Source organism: Felis catus, chromosome B2 (assembly GCF_018350175.1).
Source record: "Felis catus isolate Fca126 chromosome B2, F.catus_Fca126_mat1.0, whole genome shotgun sequence".
Classification (NCBI taxonomy): Eukaryota; Metazoa; Chordata; class Mammalia; order Carnivora; family Felidae; genus Felis; species Felis catus.
In genome coordinates, this window is record NC_058372.1 from 119,937,235 (window position 1) to 119,961,148 (window position 23,914).

At 40.4% G+C, this 23,914-nt stretch overlaps 2 protein-coding genes across 17 annotated transcripts in view; one reads left to right on the forward strand and one right to left on the reverse strand.

Annotated features, from left to right (window-relative positions):
- Positions 1-23,914, forward strand: part of EYA4 (EYA transcriptional coactivator and phosphatase 4) — a 315,525-nt gene that overhangs the window by 13,924 nt on the left and 277,687 nt on the right. For 2 of the 16 annotated variants that reach the window (XM_045058066.1, XM_045058068.1), the window contains exons 1-2: positions 20,505-22,437; positions 23,228-23,356. The exons of 1 other annotated variant lie outside the window; for it this stretch is intronic. The gene's annotated coding sequence lies outside the window, so the exon portion shown is untranslated. Of the gene's footprint in view, positions 1-20,494; positions 22,544-22,737; positions 23,025-23,227; positions 23,357-23,914 lie in introns of those variants that run through there. 13 more of the 16 variants (XM_045058071.1, XM_045058063.1, XM_045058058.1 and 10 more) reach the window with 13 other exon arrangements.
- On the reverse strand, positions 1,615-23,724 carry LOC111560525 (splicing factor, proline- and glutamine-rich-like). Its single transcript, XM_045058073.1, has 2 exons — positions 23,280-23,724; positions 1,615-1,921 (listed from the first exon to the last, which is right to left on the reverse strand). The coding sequence occupies exons 1-2, from the start codon at positions 23,722-23,724 to the stop codon at positions 1,851-1,853; spliced, it is 516 nt and encodes a 171-aa protein (XP_044914008.1). The 3' UTR covers positions 1,615-1,850.

Consider the following 23,914-nt stretch of genomic DNA (forward strand, 5'->3'; position numbering starts at 1 on the left):
TCTCCAAACTTCTTGTTCGGCTGCTTCCCTCCCGAAACTCTTATCCAGGCAAACAATTTATTTTCGTTTTTCAAAAACTCAATACAGTCGATTTTCCTTGTTTGTCGATTCTGTATTTGTGAATTCACCTACCGGCTAACCTTTCCTTGTCACTTCAAAATCAAAGTCACAGGGTTTTGCGGTTATTTGCAGACACGCGTGTGCACATAGCAGCAAAACTTGTCACCTGAAGTGCACACTCCCAGTTGAGGCTGAGCAACTGTCCTTTGTTGGGGCCCATTTAGTGTGATGTTTTTTCCCATTCTTGTGCTTTTTGGTGATGATTTTGTTGTTCCAAATGGCTTCCAGGTATAGTACTGAAGTATTGTCTAGTATTCCTAAGTGCAAGAAGGCTGTGATGGGCCTTGTGGAGAAGATATGTGGGCTAGATGAGCTGTATCGAGGCATGGGTTACAGTGGTGTTGGCTGATTTCAATGCTAATGAATCAATAATACATATTGAAGCGGTGTCTTTAAACAGAAATACACATAAAACAGGGTTATATATCGTTCAGCAGATGAAAGTATTGTGACCAGGCTTGTGGGAAGCTAACCCTGTGTTTTCCCGAGGGATGGAGACTCACTAGTTGTTAATTAAAAGTTCGAGGGGACTTCTTCGAACATAAGTTCGGCAAATAACAATAATAATGGCAGTTATAAAAATAGCTAGTGTTTACTGAGTGTCAACTATGTTCCTGGTACTATGCTAAATCATTTATAGGAATTAACTTGTTTAATCCCCACTATCTCATTTAATTCCTGAGGTAGATAATGACTCCATTTTTTACATGAGATAACTGAGCCTGAAGGGTTGTTAGCAGGTGTCCCCATAAGCCTATTTTTTCCCCTGGTACACTGTATTCAGAGCCTGGGTATTACAAATATTTCTTCAATGATAAATTAGCATTCTATTCTATTTGAATTGGTAAGTACAGTCTTTAATATGTTTCTTGGTTATTTTCATTTTGTTCTTTAATAATAATAAGGGGAAGAAAGCCGTAACTTACTAGAACTATCTCTGATCCAGGCTAATCACTGGCATGTTTAGCAATTTCTGTGTTCAGTTGCGCCATTTTAGAAATCCAGAATTGTTCTTCATTCTAGAATATGTGAGGAGCATCTCTTTTGGGGGAACAGTGATAATTAAGTATCTGACTGTGTTCTTGATGATACTGAAAGTGGCAGACTTCCTCAAAAGATGTTTGGTTTCTCCATCTGTAAGTTAGGGGAACTTTATTATTATTTTTTTAATGTTTATTTATTTTTGAGACGGAGAGACAGAGCACAAGTCGGGGAGGGACAGAGAGAGTGGGAGACAGAATCTGAAGCAGGCTCCAGGCTCCGAGCTGTCAACGCAGAGCCTGATGCAGGGCTTAAGCCCACAAACTGCAAGATCATGACCTGAGCTGAAGTTGGTCATTTAACTAACTGAGCCACCCCAGGCGCCCCTAAATTAGGGGAATTTTTAAGCTCGTTTTCGATGCTGTAATTCTTTAAAAAATTTTTTTTATTATTAAATGTCGGGAACAAAAATGTGAGATCTGTGAGATCGTGACCTGAGCTGAAGTCGGACGCTCAACCGACTGAGCCACCCAGGCGCCCCATTCACTTCCTAAATTTAAAACAGCCTATTGATTTAAGGATATATGTTCTATTTCGAACTATGAGGAGCCAGGGTATCTTCTTTTAAGAATGGGGAAATTGGCTGTAGGAAGGAAAAAGGAATCACAGGATTAAAACCCTATGGGGATCAAGCAACATTTTTGTTGAAAGACAAAAGCAAAGTTTTTACCGCCCAGAGGAACAGATCATCAGAGAAGGAAGAAGCTGAATACCTCCAGTTGACTTTGTAGATCTTTGTTGGAGGCCATCTTTGCTATCCCTGACAAAAAAAGAGAGAAAGGAATCCACTGAGATTGAGAGTTATAGTGGGAAGTGTAATCTTTATTGCAACCCAAGGGAATAAATGATCCCAGAAAAATGAGATGAAAACAAGTGGCTTCTCTACTACATGTTCTCCCTGTAGAAACAGTGCCGTTTCAACACGTAGACAAAAATAAACACCATAAGGGTTCCATTACAAGGGCTCGATATTCGCATAGTGATACTGTTAAACACACAGGGAAAAGTCAACATTTTAAACTGGTATTAGACGCATCCAATAGAATTTAAAGTGCAGGATATTTTATACTATTTCATTTATTTCTCAATTCTCTACCATGTTTTTAACTCATCAGCATGATTTCTCAATCACACATTCTATTTGGGGTCCAGGCCATCTCTTTTATTTAAAATTTTTATAATTTATATTTTGGCCATAATTTCAAATTGTTGGAGGCATTTATGCTGGCGACTGCTGTTTCTGTAGTCCATATTCTTATAGGTTTGAAGAGAAGGACCTAATAATAATATATGATGATGATGAATTCATCAAGTTTTCACAGAATAAGTGAATGAATGAATACAGAAAATTATTTTCCCCAAATAAAATTATCTCTGAGAAAACATTATTAATTGAAGCCCTTGTATTTAGTATTGGAACACTTCTAAATTGTATTTCATGTATAAAATCACACGGTCTTACTGGTAACATTTACTGTCGGAAGTCCATACAGAATGAATGTTCTGTGTGGGTTGAATCCCACTTCCTTCCTTCCATTTTCAGCCTTAGTGAATTGTAAATGAAGAACTAAGAAAGAAACACTGTGTAAGACCACCAAGGCTTACAAGGAGAAAGGTATACTGTTCTGAATTATTAGTGAAAGTTTAATTCAATTCTATGTCACTTGGAATAACATCAACGTTATTTTCGAGTAGGTCTAGCCCTGGGCAAATTGTGAAATAAGAGAAGTGTGTTTTCGGGTCCTACCCTCCAGCTTTCCATTTTATATTCCAGAATCTCTTTCTCTCTTCCTTTGTCTGCTTGCACGTTCCCTGATCCAGGCCCTTTAAAGTATCCCCAGCTGCCTCCTAAATGCAGCTGTACCCACACCAGCTCTCCCTCTGGGCCTACTGTGCTCACAAGTCTTTCAGATTCTCTGCCACCGTCCCATCCCGTATCAAAACTTTCTTGACTTTGGTTTCATCCTGTCAAATCTCCACTGCCTGCTTTTTAAGGAGATTGCTAACTATTCTAATAAATGCAACCTATTTGATGTGATACTCAGATTCATGTATTATGGAAGAAATCTTCCTTCACCCATTTTTAGAAATTATTTTACTGAAGAAATAAGATAAATTCAGACAAAAGCACATTAGTCGTAAGTGTGCAATTCAATGAAGGTGAACACACATGTAACCAGCACCCAGATCAAAAAATAGGACATTATCAACAGCCCAAAACCCTTTTACTGCACACTATATAGCCCCAAGACTCTACACTATTCTGACTTGGAATAAATATGGCGTCATTACTGTCCATTTTGTACTCTACTTGAATGGAATCATACCATATGCATTCTTTCATATCTGGCTTCTTTCATTGCACATTATGCCTATGAAATTCCTCTATATTGTGCACGTGTTTGTGAATCATTTTCATCGTGTATGTAATATTCCATTGTGTGAAAGTACCACAATTTATTCATTCCACTGTCGATCGGCATTTGGGTAGCTTCCGGTTTGGATATTATGGATCGTGCAGTGAATATTCTTCACATGCTTTTTTGTTTGTTGATTTTGTTTCGGTTTTTGGTGAACATACCTTTGTGTTCCTGGTGGATATAGACTCGGAGTGGAATTGCTGAGTCATGGAGTCCACATATATTCAGCTTTAGTAGAGACTCAAAATTTTTTCAAAATGGTTGACCAATATATAATACTCTCTGCACAGGAGTTTGGCTTTTTCCCATATCTTCCCCAACCCTTGGCATTACTTCCTTTTTACTCTTAGTTCTTCTTGTGTATCTCCCCATAATTTTAATTTGCATTATAACAATGAAATTGAGCATCTTCTCATGTATTGATTGGTTTTCCATACACCATCCTTTGAGAAGCACATATTAAAGACTGTTGTCTGGTTTTCTATGATTGTCTTTTTCTTGCTGATTTATAGAAATAGTTATATTTGAGAAAGGAGTTCCAATCATGGGAGCATGGAGGCAAGCAAGGTGTAGAAAGCCTGGGCAAGATGCCTATACATAGGGTTCTTTCTATTTGTCTCAGCCTTCTAGTGTAACTTTCTTGGTAACACAGGAATACAACTCTTGTCTCTAGCTACATAGACCATCCGAAACAATACCTTAGGAAAGGGATGACATTTACCGTCCAAGTTACACATTAATGCTATTTTTCGTCTTAAATTGGGGCTGAGAAAACCGCTATTTGAAGTCAAGATTCTGCTGAGCTGACATCAAATATCAAAACCCCAATGGAAAAAAAATGCAGAGAATGAGAACAAGTGAGGGTGAAATGGAAGAAACCTAGCCTCAGCCGTGTGTCTCTCGGCCATAGATGCCACTGTGATAATGTTATCCCACACATATGGTCACAGTAGCCGAAAGGACAGCATCACTGAAAGGCACCCGGAATTAACTAGCCCACAGTATTTGAACCAACCTGAGGAATTTTCCCATCAGTGCTTCTCCTACGAGAACTCAAGCAGCGATGCAGAGGATAACAATAATGCCAAGTTACTAATGCTGTCAGCTGGATTTTCCATTTTCTCTGAAATTTCTTACCTAGTAACAGGTCCACTCTAAGTTCTGAGGTTTGGCAATGATGTCTTAATTCAATTTGTATAATGGTGAACCCCTCGGTCTGCTTGGAAAGTTATACACAAATCTTGGTTACTGACAATTTCAGTTTAGCCTGAATATATTTTTCCATGACTCCATAAATGCCACAGCAAGTAACCATCTTTTGTTTTCATTTTGGTCTGTTTTCTTTTCCCCAACGGTAGGTGCCAACCAACACCCTTCAACTATAGTGAGCTCTCTGCCAGGGTTGTTTGACAATCCATACCCATAGTCTCATTAACCTGCATTTGGATCTCTGCTGTGCTCAGCAAATTGAGTTAGACTGAGTGACTTGACCTTTTTAAGCCTTCGTTTTCTTATCTGTAAAATGGACTAAAAATAGTAGCTACCTTTCAGAGTTGTCAGGATTAAAGGAGATTATCCATATAGAACATTTGGTAAACTCGAAATAAAGTTGGTTAGTATTACTGCATTGTTTACTACATAAAGATTACTCACACATCCTTACCATATATTTTCCTGTAGTATTGTTAACCTTGCTAGTATTTTGGTAGGGATTATTCTTTACCTACCTGCCCCTTAGCCATGGAACCTTCCAAAATCAGAGGTTAGGAAAAGTGACTTCTTGTTATCTCTATGCTAGATTTAGAGAAATCAATCAATTTGTCCATGGTTATTCTATTTTATAAGCGAATAGAATTAACATGAAAACTTGGCCTCACAGAAGTTCCCAAGTGGCATAAATGTAAAGATAATGTTTTAAGTACTAAGAATAAGCAGCATCATATTATCAAAGGTACCCAAGACATAAACATAAACCAGCAATAGGCTCTAAATAGAGCAGGAAGTTGACTAAGTGTATCTTTTGTTACTCTCCTGTCTCTCCTTCTGATGACTTTCTTCTCTTGGGGTCTGAGGCTCCCCTCTTGAAACATTCTGGTTCCAATTGATCTCCACTGTGACACTTCTCTCAAATCTATACTTCCCAAACCATTCAAACACTGTATCTTCCTAGTCCACATCAAACCATCTTTATTGTGTGACACAAAGTGTGACCCACTTTGCTATCACATTGGAAAAAGAAAAGTCCCACTAAGATAGATTAAAAACATATGGAACCACCTATGCAAAGATATGTCCATGTGAACAGGTGAATCTTTGTTTATCTCAAAGAAAACAATTCTTTTTATAATATTGTTTTAATGTTTATTTATTTTTGAGAAAGAGAGAGAATGAGGAAGGGGCGGGGGGGCGGGGGACAGAGGACCTGAAGCAGGCCCTACACTGAGGGCAGAGAACCCTACGTGGGGCCCGAACCCATGAACCGCGAGCTCATGACCTGAGCTAAAGTTGGATGCTCAACCAACTGAGCCACCCAGGCGTCCCAAGAAACCAATTCTTAATAGTGGAGTGTTGCAATCCCTTACAGAGCTGTGGGTGAGACGTTCTGGGAGAAAACAAATGTTCCTAACAGATCACATCAGTCAAGACTATCAATGATTATACGGTCCTGTGGGCAATCCCAATCCTAACTAAACACATCCAGTTATGTGTATATATTTGTGTGGGTTTAATTGAACTCTCCCAGTACTTTTTTCACTACATGTAATTATGTCTACTAACATGACTCACTTCTTCCCCTCCTCCCATCACTTGAAAGTTGTTACAGGACACCATCTGAATGACGGCCATATTCACACACCCATGATAAGCTGGACCTGAAAAGTAATTATCCTGGATTAGCACAGGTCCTCTGATGCTAAATTAGCAGCCAGACCCATGTATGCAGTTGGTCCCTGACCCCCAGTTACTCTTCACAGAAAATCTGCAGAAATATGAGTAGAGCAGCCCTTATGCTATTGGTTTAATTTACTTACCATTTATAGACCTGGCCTCAGTTGGGAAACAGATTTATTTAGTCACTGGGAAATTCATCCAACCTAGGTACATATTAGGCAACAATTAAATGCTTATTCATTGGCTGGCAAACAAGAAGTTGGGAGCGGCAGAATCAGTGCTAAAGCTGGAGCAGGTCTTTAGAAATAACCACTGAGCTGGATCCCCTTTTTCTGCAGATTAGGAAACTGAACACGGAAGTTAAATGCCAACAAATGGTGGCAGAGGTGCACCTGGTACCCGGGGCCCTGGTTTCCTACGTAGTGTTTCTTCCACTATGATCACTGGCCTATGCATCCAAAGGAAAAACTAAGGCGTAAAACACAGCGCGATGCTGAAGCTGTAAAGTGTGACCACCCATTGTTAGGAAGGGCTTCGTATCCCACTGAGAGATAAACACCCTAAGATGCATTTCACTCTCTGACTCTGTGACGGTATAATGCTTATGACAGCTTCCACTCTTAGAGAGCTCTAACATACGCGTTTAATCATTGTATCTCTAATTCTAGGAAAAAAATCACAAATTCATTTGTTTGCGGCTGGATCCGCAACTGGGCAATGCGCTCGATCTAAATGTCCTCTGATGGCAGATATAAGAGTCATCACCCGCAGTCATTCTGTTTGCTATCTATGCCAGTAACAGTACGATATATGAAGTGTCCAGAACAAAAGTTTCTGCAGTAATTCAAGAAGAGAAGAAGCTGTCTAATAGTGTCGTAGGCGATGGCGAGAATGAGAAGATTGAGGGAATAAAGCACGAAGTGATCAGTCTGATGTTGATATGAAGTTTTTTGTACTGAAATAAGAGTTAAAAGCTGGAGAACTGGAAAGATGGAAACATTGCAGCCCGTGAATTTATACAGTACATATCATTTATTTTTTGTTTTCTTAATTGTGGGGTTTTTGTTTGTTTCCTTTTGTTTCGTTTCGTTTTGTTTTGGGTAGATTCACTGCCTAATGCCAGTACGCAGCACGTAGTCTGACATGTACCGACTCCTATCTGCGCACTAATTTGGAATCCATGCACTTTAATATTAAGTTACTTTTCATTTTGATTTCAAGGGCATTAAGAGTCTGCTATAAATCACAACTCAGTTTAAAAACTGATGTATGTAAACTCTCGAGTAGGAAACAAAATTGAAACCTGCTAACCATCAAGGGAAAACACCCTGGTGCCCTCTTGCACCTGTTGGAGAGTAAATGAGTCAGTCCTGACTCCTCTCTGTATAAAAAAGACAACTCTGAGAAACAGGAGGCATTGATCTTGTATCTTCCAGGGAGGCTCACATAAAAACGTGAGGGGTCACGGGGTGCCGGGGTGGCTCAGTCGGTTGAGCATCTGACTTCAGCTCAGGTCATGATCTCACAGTTCGTGGGTTTGAGCCCCGCATCGGGCTCTGTGCTGAACTCTTGCTCAGAGCCTGGAGCCTGCTTCAGATTCTGTGTCTCCCCCTCTCTCTGCTCCTCCCCCACTCACTCTCTGTCTCACTCTGTCTCTCAAAAATAAATGTAAAAAAAAAAATTAAAAACATAAGGGATCAGTCACAGCCAGGCACACACAGAACTCCCAAAGTGTTCCCTACTGTTCCTGACCATTACACGACTTGCCTCACCCTGTGTGTTTTACCATCTCTATGACTTTTTGAAATAACAATTTTAAAACAGAAAATCCTAAGAAATTAAACGAAAGAGTTAAAAATGGGCTGTGTCCAAATGAGAACGACTCAAAACATGGAAATTATGGGTTTGGGAAAAATGTTTTCTTGGTTTATTTGATTAACACTTTGCCACTGAGGAGAATTTTCCTTTGAGGTCTCTTATTCTGGATGGTTTTTAATGTAATTGGTTTAAGTGATACTTTACTTAAATATATCTTAAAAAGAAATCTGCCACTAACTATAAAATTTTCATGTTCAGTCCAATTGACTTCAAAGTAATCCAAAATGCTTATTCCCAAGTGACACCTATCAGTCTCCAGCTGTGTTCCTGATGGAGACTGACATCTGAAACCAACAATTAAAGTTACCTAATGCCAGGACTCTTTAAAGACTAAAGGGCTTTACAGTACCCTATCAAAGCGGCTCATAACCAACTCATACTATTATTGTTTCTATAAGTGTGGTGGGAGGATTAATTTCTTGACACCCATTTAACATTACAGGAAAAATAATTTTCAGAGCCAAGAGGTCATTCTTTGCCAAATCAGCACATTCACAATAGTATGTTTTAATGAAAAACTGAAAGTATTATTAAGGCTTTGACTATTTTTTGTGTATTCTAGAACCACCCTGGCCCTTGTTCTCTCATTATCTACGTGACATCAATTAAGAGATATTACTTACATTTAAAACTTGTCTTAAAGTAACAGAACGGTGAGAAAGAGAGAGAGAAAGAGAGAGAGAGAGAGAGAGAGAGAGAGAGAGAGAGAGAGAGATGAACAAGATGCATTCCCATTCAGGTTGAGGTATAATAAAGCAATTTTCTTGTTCTGTGATGTAGAAGTCTCAAAACTCATGCAGCCATGACTGCCCGAAATCTCATAAAAGGTTGTTTTAGGGAAACAAACAAAAAATATCATTAGTGTTAAGCTTGAAGTTTAAGATTGGATTAATTTATTTATGCAACAAACATTTATTAGATACCTACTATTTGCCATGTCCTAAGATGATGCTTCGAGACTATGGGTTATGGATGATATCAAAGGATTCTTGCTGAGACTGGGAAGTGAACATCCTTAGCTATGACTGCAACCAGAATCAAAACGTAACTCCTTTATCTAACCCTACCTCATTCCCCTGCTGCTTCCTACCACTCAGGTAGCCTCTTATCCAACTCATTCGTCCTTTGATGTTCACCCTTAAGAATAAGTTACCCGGACCACATCAAATTGATTAGAGAGATTTAAAGGAACTTAATAATGAAATTGTACGATTTGTTGAGAAACAATACATGATTTATTAACACAAAGAGTTAAGGCTCTAGACATCTTGTACACTTCTGACAGGATTCTCAGTTTTTCAAGTTTCCAGAGGGGACACTCTAATCTATAGTAGACTGATGGATCTCAACTTCCTATTACATAAGCAAAAATGACATAAATAGCATATAAAATTACTGGTAGGATTAATACGTGTTGAATTCAAATTATTTTGGAGAAAGAAGCATACCTTTCTTGGGGTATTGCTTTTGTGTGTTATTTACTTTAGGAACTAGATTCTTTCTATATCAAAGATTCCATTATAAATAATAGGTTTTATTTTGACGTAGAGAATAACTGGCTTTCAGCTAGAAAACAGAACAGGATAAATGGCATTTTTGAGGTTTAATATCAAACAGGCTACTAAATAGAGAACAGGCGTTTAATATATTTTTGAATTTTTTTAAGTTTATTTATTTATTTTGAGAGGAAGAGGCAGAGGGAGAGAGAAAATCCCAAGGAGGCTTCTTACTGTCAGCACAGAGCCCCATGAAGGGCTTGATCTCACTAATCATGAGATCATGACCTGACCCGAAATCAAGAGTCAGACATTTAACCGACTGAGCCACCCAGGTGCCCCAAGACCTATAATATTTTTGAAGGTGATCTACAGGGAGAAATTTTCAGTCAAATATTTCATCTTTTAGATGATATTAACCCATTCCGGTTTGTAAAATGTCAAGCAAACACTCAGAAAAATGCTTTAAGGCTGCGTACATGAACAGCTTAATAGAGGTGAATTTCAGGCTGTGAACTGCAAGGCAATTGACTTAGCAAACAGTACCAGGAACAATACTTTGAGACGATGACTTCTAAATTGTAGGTAACAGTCCCGGAGGGATAACTGTTACAATTAGATTATTTCTGAAGAAATAGGCCGAGATGCTGGTAGGACTATCACAAAATACTCTGTTACATTCTTGATGTTGTTTAGAAATACATTAGAAACATAAGAGAAATGGTTCTACTTTTGCCCAGAATTATGGTTCATCTGTATCAGAAATGGGATTGCAGTTTTGGTGGCTACACTCCATGAAAAATCTGATGGGATTTGGGAAAGGCTAAACAAAAAGCAATTCCTGTTGAGTTTTGTTTGTGTTCTTGTCTTCATTTTTGTAAGATGACTGGACTCTTCAGTTTCTTCACAAGAAAATTCCAGAGGTCTCTTAATAGAACTTCATCAAGTCATGAAACTATGAAGAAGCAGTTAAGGATATAAAGAAAAGGGAACAGTCTTTGCAAGAGGAGTTTTTGTGTTTTTTTTTTTAAGTGTGGATTAACTCATATAAAACAATGAGTTATTAATAACTGGAATTTTGGGGTCATCTTAATAAGTACAAATTACTATTTTATTAGGCTATCTCAAATCTTAGATTATTATATAAATTTTCAAAACAAGAAAAGAGCCACAGACATTCATTTTTAAACTGGTATGCAGTATTTGAAAGTACAAAATTCCATAGGTACTGAGTAGAGTAATCCTTTGTGAGTTTTTATATGAAACATTATTCATCTCCACTAATTTAGCAGAAATGCTAATGACGTTACAATAACAGATTTGCTGCTTAATGATTTGAGGGATCTAATGAAATACAGATTGCAAAACTGAGGAGACAAAACATTTTCTTTTATCTTTGATCAAGAGCGGCACCAAGGTACAATTTGTAGACTCCATAACGAGCGGTAAAGTTAAAGTAGGAGTTAATCTAGCTAGTTACCCATGGTATACAGACCACTGATGGCCATGAGAAGCTATTTCATAAAAGCCTACACTTCAAAGTTACAATGACATGAAAAAGGAACTAAAGCAACTTTTTATTTGTTTTGAAATACAACCCTCAATGAGGCATTGTTTGCATATTGAACTAAATGCATAAACAATGCATTGTGGGTTTAATTTGTGAAATGAGTGTAAGTCTTGATGAGCTGTGATGTTTGCTATTTGGAAATAGAAAACTACTTTTAATTTTACATATTCATCAGAGGATTGACACAGACATAAAATATGGAGGCTCCTCAAATTAGCTTGAAGTCTGATATTTTTCTCAGCAAGAATTTAAATGACAGCACAAGAACTGATTGTTTTAAAGGCTGCATGTTACAGGTTATGAAGTTTTATGAAAGAAAACACCGAATAAGAGTATTTTTAGGTGTTCCGATATTAAAAGTACAAATTAAATATTTTCAGGTGTTGGCAATGGGTACCAAAAGCCACGCATGATTGTGTTCTCAATCTACATGAGCAGTTCTTGTGTGTTGTACATGTATCATGCTTTGTGTTCAGTTTGATAGTTTTTAAGTTAAGTATCTCAGCAATGTGTTCAAAATGTATTAGCATTGTTTTGCTATTTAATAGAAATCTCTTGATAAATAATATTATTAAATTATAATTAAAATATATTATGAAATACAATTAAATTATAAACTATATTCAAATAATGTATGAAATAACTTTGATATAAATATGGCTAATATTTATCTAATATTGATAAAGCAATCACATCAAACATAAACATCTTTGAGTTTTGATACTAAAAATCAAAGTTTAAACTCAAGTCATGCTTTACCTCAAAAATAGTGAATCTAAATTTTAAATTAAAAAAAGTGTTATATGCACACATAACACTTCTGGTTTGTTCTTATTTGCCAGTTGCAACTTGCTGCTGAGTTAATATCCAACTCCTTTATGTAGCATTAGTAATAAGGGTAGGCCATACTCTCTTGATTCCTGAAATTTGATAACCATGGTAAATGGATCTAATTATTTCATCTGTGTAATAATATTTTGAACGATATGCTATAGGAAATCTATACCAAAAATTGTTTTATGCGTTTCCAATTATATTCAGAAAATATAAGATGCTAAAAACAATCCATGGGAACAAAGAGTTGGAAAGAAAGGGGGGGGCATAAAAAGAGTGGGTCTTGTCAATTGCACTACTTCTCAATTAGTTGCATGTTTTCATAAAACTAATATTATATTTGGGGTTCCTGTTAAAAATGTGTCATCCACAGGCACAATAATATACACATGTTATGCTGAGTAACTTCAATCGTTGTGTGAAGAGTTGAGAGACCTCTACTCCATTTGCATTTCCCCAACATTTAATGAGCAAATAAATCACTTAACTTCTCTGCAACCAGAGTTTCGTAGCTAGAGAATGAAAAGTTTGGGCCACATTACAACCAAACTTATTTACGGTTTATACAATCAGTTATCCTAAGACAATTATTATCCTACTGTTATGGAAAAAAGTAAGGAAATCTATTACCTGGAACTTTTTGGTGGGTTGCTGACAAGGGTGGAGTAAGCAAGTTAGAGAAACAGTGGAAGGAATTCATAAGAATGTATGATGTATATATATTTTTAAATGCAAGCTTCCTAAAATTCTAGCCCTGGAATTTTTTTTGCCCGTTTTTTGGTCCCATTCCTTGTTACGTAATCATTCAAAATAGTGTGAATGCTTTTCACAGCTATTTATTTACCGGAGGCTTATGTGGATAAAATATAATTTAAAAAACAAAAGCAGGTAAGAAAGAAGATAAGACGGAGCCTTATATGCTGTAGAGGCCAACACTAAAACAAAAAGACACACGCTAGTCACCTCTACCCTTGCTGGGGATGAGTCCCAAATGTGGCTTTAAACTTTTTTGCAGGGAGTCACAAAGAGAAACTTGATTAGTTACACAATTCTTAATGCCTTCAAGATATAAATAGCATGTAATTCTGATGATACTATGACTTTGCCTCCACACACACGAAAACCAGTGTGTGATGCCATGAACCAATTCTCAACAACAGCCTATGAAGGAGATAGAATAACTCCTTCCACTGGCCTATTCTCCCTTTTAGGATTTCTTCTCTCTCTCTGTCTCTCTCTAATTATAGTTATGCCCATTAACACAAAGGTATATTTCCATGAGTCCTAGGCAATACGAGAAGACTGAGACAGTATGTATGCGGTATATTTATTAAAGAATTCTCATTGATTTATTCAACACCTTTTTATGTAGTGACTACTCAGTGTAAGCTTCTACATTAAGCGCTTCAGAGGATCCGAAGGTGAATAAAATCTTATAATCATCATACTTGTAGACTAGCACCCGTACCTCACAAACAGCTATGGAGGAGTTCGTGAGAAAGAGCAAAGATCACCTATGGTGGGGGTGGCTGAGGCGCCGAGAGCAAAGCAATTAGCGCTGGGAAGACAGGATGGGACGAGAGAGCGGAAGCTCTGGGATGGTGATCATAAAGATTTATTTCCCCCCAAAATAAAGTAGTGACATGGACAGAACTGTGTTGTAAAATGAGTAATCTGATAGAAGTGGGGAAAGGCATTAGAAATGGGAAAACCAATTGTATGGCTACTTAAATAGGATATGTGAGAGTAAACGAGGCAGAGATTAAGTTAGCATTAAAAAAAAAAAAATACGAGGGCAGGGATAAAGCGAAGCTTATCACAGAAGTGAGACCTCTAGGATTCAGCAACTGATTGGATGAACAGGGTTAAGGAATGAAAGGAGTCATTTGTGCCTCCAGGTGGCTGGGGGGTTATTGGTGCCATTAATAGGTAAGGGAACACGAGGAGAGGAGTATCTTATTCTGGGGGTGGCTGGAAGGGACAGACAATGGCTTCTGTTTTTCTTGTATAGAATTATACATATTCCTAGGCATAAACACTCTTCTTGGTCTAAAGGCCAGGGTCCAAATGCTACCTCCTTTCTTCCCTCAGATGGAAGCAAACTCTCTCTCTCTCTCTCTCTCTCTGTTCTGAACTAAAGTAGCAGGCTTGTCAATGTTTCTCGTAAGGAGCTTGACACTTTCTCTCTCATGTAATAACTATTTTTAACTGTCCTATTTCTTGCTCTAGACTGAAATTTTCTGAGGACAGCGATTATGTCTGGCTCATCGCTGTACCTCCTTACATTGAGTAAGCATGTTTGCATGCTAAGAGCAGATGCTAAGGGACATCGACATTTAAATGGCCAGAATGGATTCAAAGAAAGATAAAGGAAGAGTCAGAGGGGCCGGAGGTGACCAAGTCCAGTGCTGACCCATGGAAGCCGAGAGAAGAAAGTTTCAGTGAGGAACTTGTCAGTGGGGCCATTCACCAAAGAACAGGTCTGTGAACAGGAGGACTGAGGAAAGGACTTGACAGTGAAAGAAGGGTTTAGGAACTTGATATCCTGAAACCCAGGATGAAAACTAGGCAACACCACCAGGCTCTTGAGGTCCTTAAGACTGATGTTGTCGGTGGCATTGGTCCTTGCTGTTACGAACCATTTTTTTGGCAATAGAGCCAATTTGGGGGAAAATTAGAAGTGTTTATGGATTTCTATTTTTTGAAATTGTTTCGCTGGCTCAATGGGGGCAAAAGATCCATGGTTATTATTTAGACTGTCTCTTTGAAGGTTAAAGAGAAAAATGCTACAGTATTTTAAGCACTCAACTGTCCAAATGAGGCAGGATTAGGGAGCAACAGCACACAGACCTCCCCAAGGTTTCGTCTGACATGAGCGTATAGCACTTTAGAGACCACAGAGCTTTTTGCACTTTGCACTAGCCCATTTCATCTCGAAACAAAGGCATGTGCGCTCATGCTTTTATTTCAGATGGGGTGACTATGGTCCACTTTCAGTTAATATCAAGTTAGCAGGGAGTCTCCAACCAAATAAGTTCATGTAATCGGTGTAATAATGAGTGCTTATTAGATCCCCAGCACTACATGGCACACTAATCGAGGAAAAAAAAAAAGGAAGTCATCCTGAATCCCTCTCCTCCTGCCTGTTTCTACCCCAGCCTTCCCTCTCTTGTCTTGGTGAGTGGTCCTCAAACTCTCCTCCTGAGCCATGTGTCCCGTTCTCTGTTGTTTTGAGCTCATGGCTGCTTTGGAAATTCGGTCATGACGCTGGGATGCTTCGTCACAGATCCTGAACTGTAGGACACAGGCAGAACACTTCATCTCTGCTAATGTGAAACAGTACAAAGAATATAAAAGAGGGAAGTTGTTTTGGGCTTACAGGGTATCAAATTGCCCAAAGGGGATCCTACATGAGTTGGTGTTACCCAAAAACAAATTAAGCAGGCAGGAGGATTCCCATCATACAGACTACTCTCTGCTCTACTGCAAGCAGAGGTGGTCAACTGAAGTATTTGATCATCCTTCATTTAAGTACCGAATTTCAAGTAATTAATTAATTTATGTAAGTATTTATCTGGGGCGCCTGGGTGGCTCAGTGAGTTAAGCGTCTGACTCTTGGTTTCGGCTCATGATCTCATGGTTCGTAGGTTCAAGCTCCGTGTCGGGTCCCATGCGGCTGGTGCAGAGCCTGCTTCAGATTCTCTCTCTCTCTCTCTCTGCCCCTCCCCTGCTCTCTCTCTCTCTCTCTTTCAAAATACATAAACTTTAAAAAATTTTATGTAAGTAAATATTGATCACCTGCTAGATACAAGGGACTATGCACGAGAGAGAAAGATGGAAAGTTCTGGTTTGCCACATCTGCTCTGGGCAGTTCACTGCTGGGTTAAGATGTTTGCACTTTATTAAGTAGACATTTGAAACCTACTGTAGTTTTTTTAGCTGAGAGAATAACTGTACTTTAGAGAAAGAAAAACTCACATCTCTGTCTAATGGGTTAGCGGAAGAGAGCCTAGGGGAGCAGGATGGCAATTCTGACAGAAGAGGCACGTGTAAAATCTGGCCTGGGGAGGCAGCAGTGAGAAAGAAATGGAAGGACAGATATTCTGCCAATGCAAAATAAACTTGTCCTGTTGACTTACTGTACCTGGAAGGTAAGAAAGAGAGTAAGGATGAACTCTAAGTGTTGGACCTCTATGAAGGTGGTGCCAGTGACAAAATTAAGTCAAGAAGGGGAGTCGGTGGGAGGGGCAGAGCGGACAGGTGATGTATTCAGCTCTGAGTATGTTCAGTGTGAGATGCCCAGACTTTTAGGAAGAAGATTTATGTCCTAAAGTTGCCCATTTAGGGTGAAAGAAGGGATTACAGAAGTGAATGAAACTGTAAAAGACAGAATATAAATAAAGAGAACTTATGTCTAGGTCTATTTTTAAGCATGATTCAGAGAATCGGTATCAACTAGGGAAGTACAGTCAGGGGATAAACACAGAATCATGGAAGTCAAAAGAGGAGAAGGCTACTGAAAATTAGCAGAAGGCTGTCAAGAATACCAAATGCTTCCCCGAAGTCAAGGGTGATGCAGAAGAAATGACCATTAGGAGACCACTGATGATCTTAAAGAGAGCAGTCTCTGCAAAGAAAAGAGAGAAAAGCTAGATTTCTAGGATTTAACGAGGTTGAGAAGTAGACGCGCTGAGTGTTGGCCACTTATTTTGAGACGGTTGGTGGCAGAATAAAAGAATCAGGTGAACAGGGAAGTCATTTTAATGTGTGTTGGGGACAGGGTGAGAATATACACCTGAAATTGGAAAACAGTGTATAAAGACATTGTTTCTAAATGTTTGTGTTCTAGAACACAGTGAAAAGAACGGACATTAGAAAGCTTTTTTAGGGGCACCTGGGTGGCTCAGCCGGTTAAGCGTCAGACTTCGGCCCAGGTCACGCTATGGATCTCGTGGCTTGTGAGTTGGAGCCTCGCATCAGACTCTGTGCTGACAGCTCAGATCCTGGAGCCTGTTTCAGATTCTGGGTCTTCCTCTCTCTCTGCCCCTCCCCTGCTCACTCTCTGTCTCTCTCCCAAAAATAAATAAACATCAAAAAAATTCTTTAAAAAAAAGAAAACTTTCTTTACAATTATGGGGTACCTGGATGGCTCAGTCGGTTAAGCATCCAACATGGGCTCAGGTCATGATCTCAGAGATCGTGAGTTTGAGCCCCTCTGCCCTTCCCTGGTTGAAGGTGCTTCTCTCTCTCCCTTTCTCAAATAAGCAATTTTTTTTAAAAAGAGAAAATTTTCTTTACAATTTTCAGTTATAACATTTTCATTAAAAAATATTCAGTCTAAATAGATAGTTGCAATTTAGCAGCCTTCCTAGCTTTGAGATTTTATAAGATAAATAGGTAATGGAGCAAACCATGCCAAATGAATTACATTAAAATTGTCAAATTGATTTATTTGCCCTCCATCATTTGGGCACTTTGGAATTTTACATATGTGTGTGTGTGTGTGTGTATGTATTTTTTAAGTATTTATGTATTTTTAAAAAATATTTATGTATTTATGCCTTGTGAAGGCACACGCATGTGCATGAGAGTGGGGAGGGGCAGAAAGAGAGAGGGAGAGAGAGAATCCCAAGCAGGCTCTGAGCTGTCAATAAGGCTCCATCCCAGGACCCTGCGATCATGACCTGAGCCAAAATTAAGAGTTGGACACTTAACCAACTGAGTCACCCAAGCACCCCTGGGGCACTTTGGAATTATAATTAGCGGACACTCTTTATAAGTCGATGAACATCATAAGGATATATAATAAAGAGGTGTATAAAAAATAGATCAGTTAGGTCTTTCCTAATTTGAAATGTAGGTGGGTAGAAGCCAAAGAAATAAAAAAGGACAACAGTGATATTGTTCGTGCATTGACTACTGTTATCATTTAAAACTGGGCATTTGAAGTACTTGAGAAATCAAGACTATTACAATAAGCCAGAAGAAACTCTGAAGTGAGAATAGAGAAAAAAGTTACATGTAAGTTTGTTAGAATATGAAAGTAGCATAAGTTGGGGCTGATTTGCAACGGAGCCAAAACATAAGGCCACAGAAGAACAAAAACAAAACAAAACAAAACAAAACAAAACAAAAAGGCTCATTGTAGTATGCTAATGAGACCACACCTGGAACAGTGTGTTCAATGTGGGATACGTCTAACAAAAATGAACATCTAGGAAACTGGAAATAGTTCAGAGACAAGCAATAAGAATGATTAAGGGGTTGGAGAGACTGAGCCGAAACAAGATTAAAAGGCCTTACATTTGTTTAACGTGGCTCACAGATGACTAAAAGTGGGCATGATATCTGTTTATAAACAGCTGAAGGTTGGGTGTAAACATGAAAGATAGAGTAGAACTGCATAGTATGGTACTAAAAGGATTTAACTTGAGAAAAACTTTCAAGAGAGAATTCAAAAGTAAATATCATGAAGCTGTCTCCCAGAGAGTGTGCACTTACTTCCTTTTCTTTAGAGACGTTGCCAAGAATGAGGAAGTTTAGTAGAGAGCCCAGCAGAAGAGAATGACCCAACAGGTCCCCTGCAGATCTGATTTCTTCACTTTCACAAACCAGTAGAAACCTTTTTAAGCTTGATCTGTTTGCACAAAATTACTCAGAATGTGTGTTTATTCACAGATTTTAGTACCAGCAGCATAGCACTTTAGATTCCTGGGCAATTGTGTCTTACCCTCCTTTGTTCCCGTGGTTTGTCACTGGTAGGCTAGTTGAGTAAAACAGTGTTAAACCTAGTTCATAATGATGCTGGCCTCTGAAAGGCCATTCTCCCCCAAGCTCAAGGGGTTTGCTTAGCATTTACTGAGAAACGATTGAATAACTTTGTTTTTTAAGAATCGTATCCACTACCAGCTGGAGTTCAAAGGTACACCACTGGAGTAAGTCCAGAGATCAATTTTGGGATTGCTTCTATAAGCATCCAGTCTTCTGGCTTCTTTTTTTTTTTTTTTTTTTTTTTTTTTTTTTGGTGAATGCAGTGTCTTATTAACTTTTCTTAGCCTAATGTTTGTTCTTACTAAAGTGATAGAATGGTTTTCCCTTAAGGTTGCTTTTAAATTAAATAAAAGTAAAAATTATGTTTTGGATTATGAGCTCCTAGAGGGCTTTGTTTGTTTAATTTGTCTTCTATAAAACCCAATGCCAAAACAGTACTATGCACCCTTGACAAATAAACAAATAGTAGTAGATAACTGTAGAAGCATCCCGCCCTGCGTGCGGGGGTGGGGGTGGGGGGCGTGGGAGAGGGGATTGGTTAAAGGAATTGCTAGTAAGAGAAACTTACATGCCACCAATTTTCACTATAAAGTCACAATATTTTTTGCTCCCAAACAAACGTCCTTTGTCAGATTAAGTCGGATATTTATGGATATTCTGATGGCCTGATTCCTATTATGTAGGGTCTATATCTCTGAATCACTTCCAAATTTTCCAGAAGACTTTGGAATTTCCCCACCTGTCTTTTCAGGCTCTTTGGCCCTTTCTTATTGTTTTGCTGTCTCCTCTCCCCTTCATTGCCTTGTAGAACTTTGCTGCAGTACCAGACTGGGCCAATAGATGCTGCCATGTCACGAGGTTAACAGTTGGAACGTTTCTTTCTCAGAGGTTAAGGCCTAAAATGAAGGGAGTGTAGTCCAGTCAGAGGGCAGGGGAGAGTAATGAGCAACTGTGATAGCCTCTCCAGAGAGTAAATTGGCTTTTTAATTGTGTGCTTATGAACTGTTTGAATTTTACCACAAGTAAGATACTAAGAAAAACAATAAAAAATAAATTAATTTCAAAAAGACACCTCAACTTCAGATACTTCAGGTATATTTTAGGCAAGGAAATCAATAATTGAATAAAAACAGAATTTTAAAAGTAATACCTAAAAGCATCTCAGACTCAACATTTCTTTACCATAATGGAAAGGAAAGGCCTGAAATATGTTTTGGGGAGCCTGAAGGACAATGAGGAACGTATTTATTTAAAATAGTGTTTCTCAATTTATTTCATTTGCAAGGTCATTTTCTATTCATGGTAAATTACATTGATTTCTCATTTATGATGATGATGATAAAAAGTTTCCTTTGTTACAGAAACTTACAATACAAATAGTTTAAAGAAAAATATTAAGTTAATAATATTACAGGTGATCAAGCCATAATTATAGAAGTGACACTCAATAGACATGCTGGAAATAATGCTTGTTTAAACAAGTGATACATTTCACCTATGCAGCCTTAAAAGTCTTTGTTTCCCATGCTCAATTTCTTATTTAAAACTTGGACTAAAATACGACTTTTTATATCACTAGTGTCCATATAATATGTGTACGTTTAAGACTAGATGGACTGGAAGACAGTAATAAGCTGAATGCTAGTATCGTGATATAATTCTAGGTTTTTAAAAATAACTCCGGTAAATACATTCTTATGAAAATGTACAAAAAAATCATGTGGGATCAAAGAAAATTGAAAGCAAGGTCAGTCTTGCCGAAAATTTGATTTTAAGAGGGAGTAAAAAAAATGCTAAAAATTATATTTGTACGAATATAAAATTACATTTGTGTGAAATTTTATTTTATCCAAATTGTGCATCTCCCCACCTTTATTTAGAGGTCGGACTAACACAATGTTTTATACCAAAATAAAATTCATAAATTTGTGGTCTTATGAGGAGCGTATTCAATTCAGCACTGCATTTACCTTTTACATGATATTTGGTATAGTCATGAAACATATACGCTACACTAAAATATTTACTATTTTTCTGACTACTCGGTTAATAATAATAGCATCGCAGTGGCTGGCAGTGGTCGTTGGGTTACAGAGAGGCTGGTTTGAATTTCAGGTCTGCCATTTACTAGGAAGCTGCTACAAATTCTGACCCCTTAGTTTTCTTACCTGTAAAATGGGGGAAGATAAGATCTGTAAAGGTAATTAGCATCTTCCCATTGATATTTCTGACTTAAGTATATATTAACTGATGTCCTCTACAGGCCGGGATGTGCTTTAGACCATGCCCCAAATCCTCTTTGCACCAAATCCACCACCAGAACCCCTTCCACTTCAGGAAGCAGAGAAGGGAACCTGGTGACTGGCAAATCTAAATCAATCTTCAGGAAAGATCGAGACCCAGTGAGTGGCGATAGCGGCAATGAGTGCCTGTATCGGTTTAAATTTACAACCTCACTTTTTCCATTGCCGGCTCATAGTTGTGGGTAATGCCCCACTGATGAAAAAATAAGTTGTAACTACAAGAATTCGATATGGGTTTTTGCTTTTGAACCTGACGGTCTTGCTGTCAGTTGCAAGAGACCAAGCGGAAACAAAGGGGAAGTCTTGTTCCGAACTTTTCGCAGAAAATAATTCAGTTGAGAAAACATTAAAACGCATTAAATTTTCTTTGAATAGGGGTAAATTCCACTAGTGACCTCCTAATCTCTCCCACCACATCTAAGGCAATGCGGGGAACTGCTTGTCGAATCATTCGCTTTCTGATTAGAGTCCACTGGGCTGGCTTTGGGAAAGTTACTTAGGTTTCTTTGGGCCTCGGTTTCCTTATCTCTTAGTGGGGCTTAAATAACCACCATGGAATAACGGCCTTAGAACTGTGAAAATTAAATGAACTTTACCTACCTACCAGAAGGGACCAGTATAGTCACTGACAGTAAATTCTCAATAAATGAAAATACTTATAATGATGTGACAATTAAGGAAGATGCTCCTAAAATAGACGGTAGGCGTCGGGGAGAGGTGATTAAATGGATGCAAAATTTATGTGTTGTTTATTGTCTACTTTGCCGAGGCCTCTGGTTATGATATACACATACCTTCCCATAGAATATTAAATCCTATGTGGGTGCATAATGCATGCGCAGAAGGATTAGGCATGAAATGTCACTTCAGCAATGTGCCTGGGGAAGCTCTGACGCTGTCTGACCTTTGGGCGTCTGGGAGGGATGCCTATACCTGTGCCCAGCGCTGGAAGGGGCCCAGGCCCTGCCCAGCAAAGCCTACCCCCCGGACTGCTTACTCCTTCCTAGCATACATGTTCGCCGAAAAGGGTATTTTCTCCCTTCCGATTGGCGTAGGTTGGTTTTTCTTTTACGTGGTTGCAAGTAGAAGTCCCTTCAGTCTTCTCCCTTGGGGTAGGTAAGTGGAAAGGGATCCGGCCGGGGACCCGAAGTGGCCTACACCCGGGGACTGGGTAGCTGCGGAGTAGGAGGCAACTCGTGGGCTGCCCCGCAGAAGCAGGTGGGGGCAGACAGCGGTTCGGTTCCCTCGTCCGGGGAGGGGAGTGCGGCCGCGGGTCCCTCCCCTCAGTCGCGGGTGGCAGCGGCCGACGCCAAGCCGGTGGGGGCGGGGTGGGGGCGGCGCGGAGGGCGCGGAGATTACTGCGGCGCCGCCGGGGACGCCAAGGGTCCCGAGCGGTCCCCACGCGGGACCGCGAACGATGACAAAAGACAGTCACCGAGATAGACTAAAAAGAAGTTGGTCCCCGCGCGCCGCCGGTCCCAGGGCCCCCGGCGGCCTCCAGTGGCCGCGGGCGCCGGCGGCGGCGGCGTCCCCCGCCCCCAACCCCGCGCGCAAGTGCAAGGCTGCCCGCCGCGCGGCGCACGCTCCGCGGCTCCCGGCTTCCGCGCAAAACTTCGAGCCTGTCCACGTGAAGTTGTCGCTCCCGTTCAGAGGGGCAGAGAGCTTTGGGAAAAGCTGGGCAGTGGCGACGGCGGTGGCTGTGCGCGCGCTCTCTTTTTCTTTTCTTCCACTTTTCCCCTCCCCTGCCTCAGTCCAGAGTTTTGGCTCCTCTCCTTTCCTCCTCCCCCTCGGAGCCGGCTTCTCCCCCCGCCCCGTTTCTCCCCCACTAGTGTACGCTATTTGTTGGCGGGGGTGGGGGGGGGTGGGGGTGGGTGGCCGAAGGGGATGTCCTGTTTTCACCAGAGGCACAGCGCGAAGGGGAAACTCCGACACTGGAAAGAACGAGAGTAAATACCTAAATACAGACGCACGGATCCGCGGCTGGGACAGACACTTGAACTTCGGATCCCGAGGCGGTCCGGGCTGCGGGAGGTGAGTGTCCCTTCTCCCCGTCCCCTCCCGCGGGTCCCGGTTTGCGGGAGCCTGCGGACTCTCCCCGGCGAAGTGCGCGCGGCTCCGCCGGGGACGCCCAGCGCCGGGGACGGAGGACGCGCGGCGTGTGGGCGCCGATTCCCGCGGGCGTCCGGAGGCGGAGTGCAGCACGCCCGAGGCCCAGGCCGCCGGGGCTGCAGTGGTGCCTTCCGCCCGGGAGGACGCCCCTTGCCCCGAGGGTCTTCTCCGAGCCTGCGGGGCCGCTGCGGGGCGGTGGCGGGACGGGGTGCGCCGCGCCCTACCTGTACCCGCCCCCGGCTCGCCGAGGCGCGCGCCACGGGGTCTCCCCTACATCCTTCCTGTGCCATTTATTACTGGGATGATCCCCCTAGATAAGCCTGACGCAAGGATGCTGACCCGGTCCGGCGGAGGGCCCGGGCTCCTGGCATTGTCACTATTCGGGATGCGTGTGTACGTTCACGGCTTGTGCTCCGATCTCGAGGCACGAACGGGCCTTTTAAACCGCGGCCATCCCACTTTAATAGTTTTTATGCGGCG

Excerpts from the sequence above, each read along its gene's own strand:
- LOC111560525 (XM_045058073.1), bottom strand. The coding sequence starts at position 23,724 with ATGGCACAGGAAGGATGTAGGGGAGACCCCGTGGCGCGCGCCTCGGCG. Across the intron at positions 1,922-23,279 it reads ATCCGTGCGTCTGTATTTAG|GGATAGCAAAGATGGCCTCC; the intron begins GTATTTACTCTC and ends TTTTTTTGTCAG.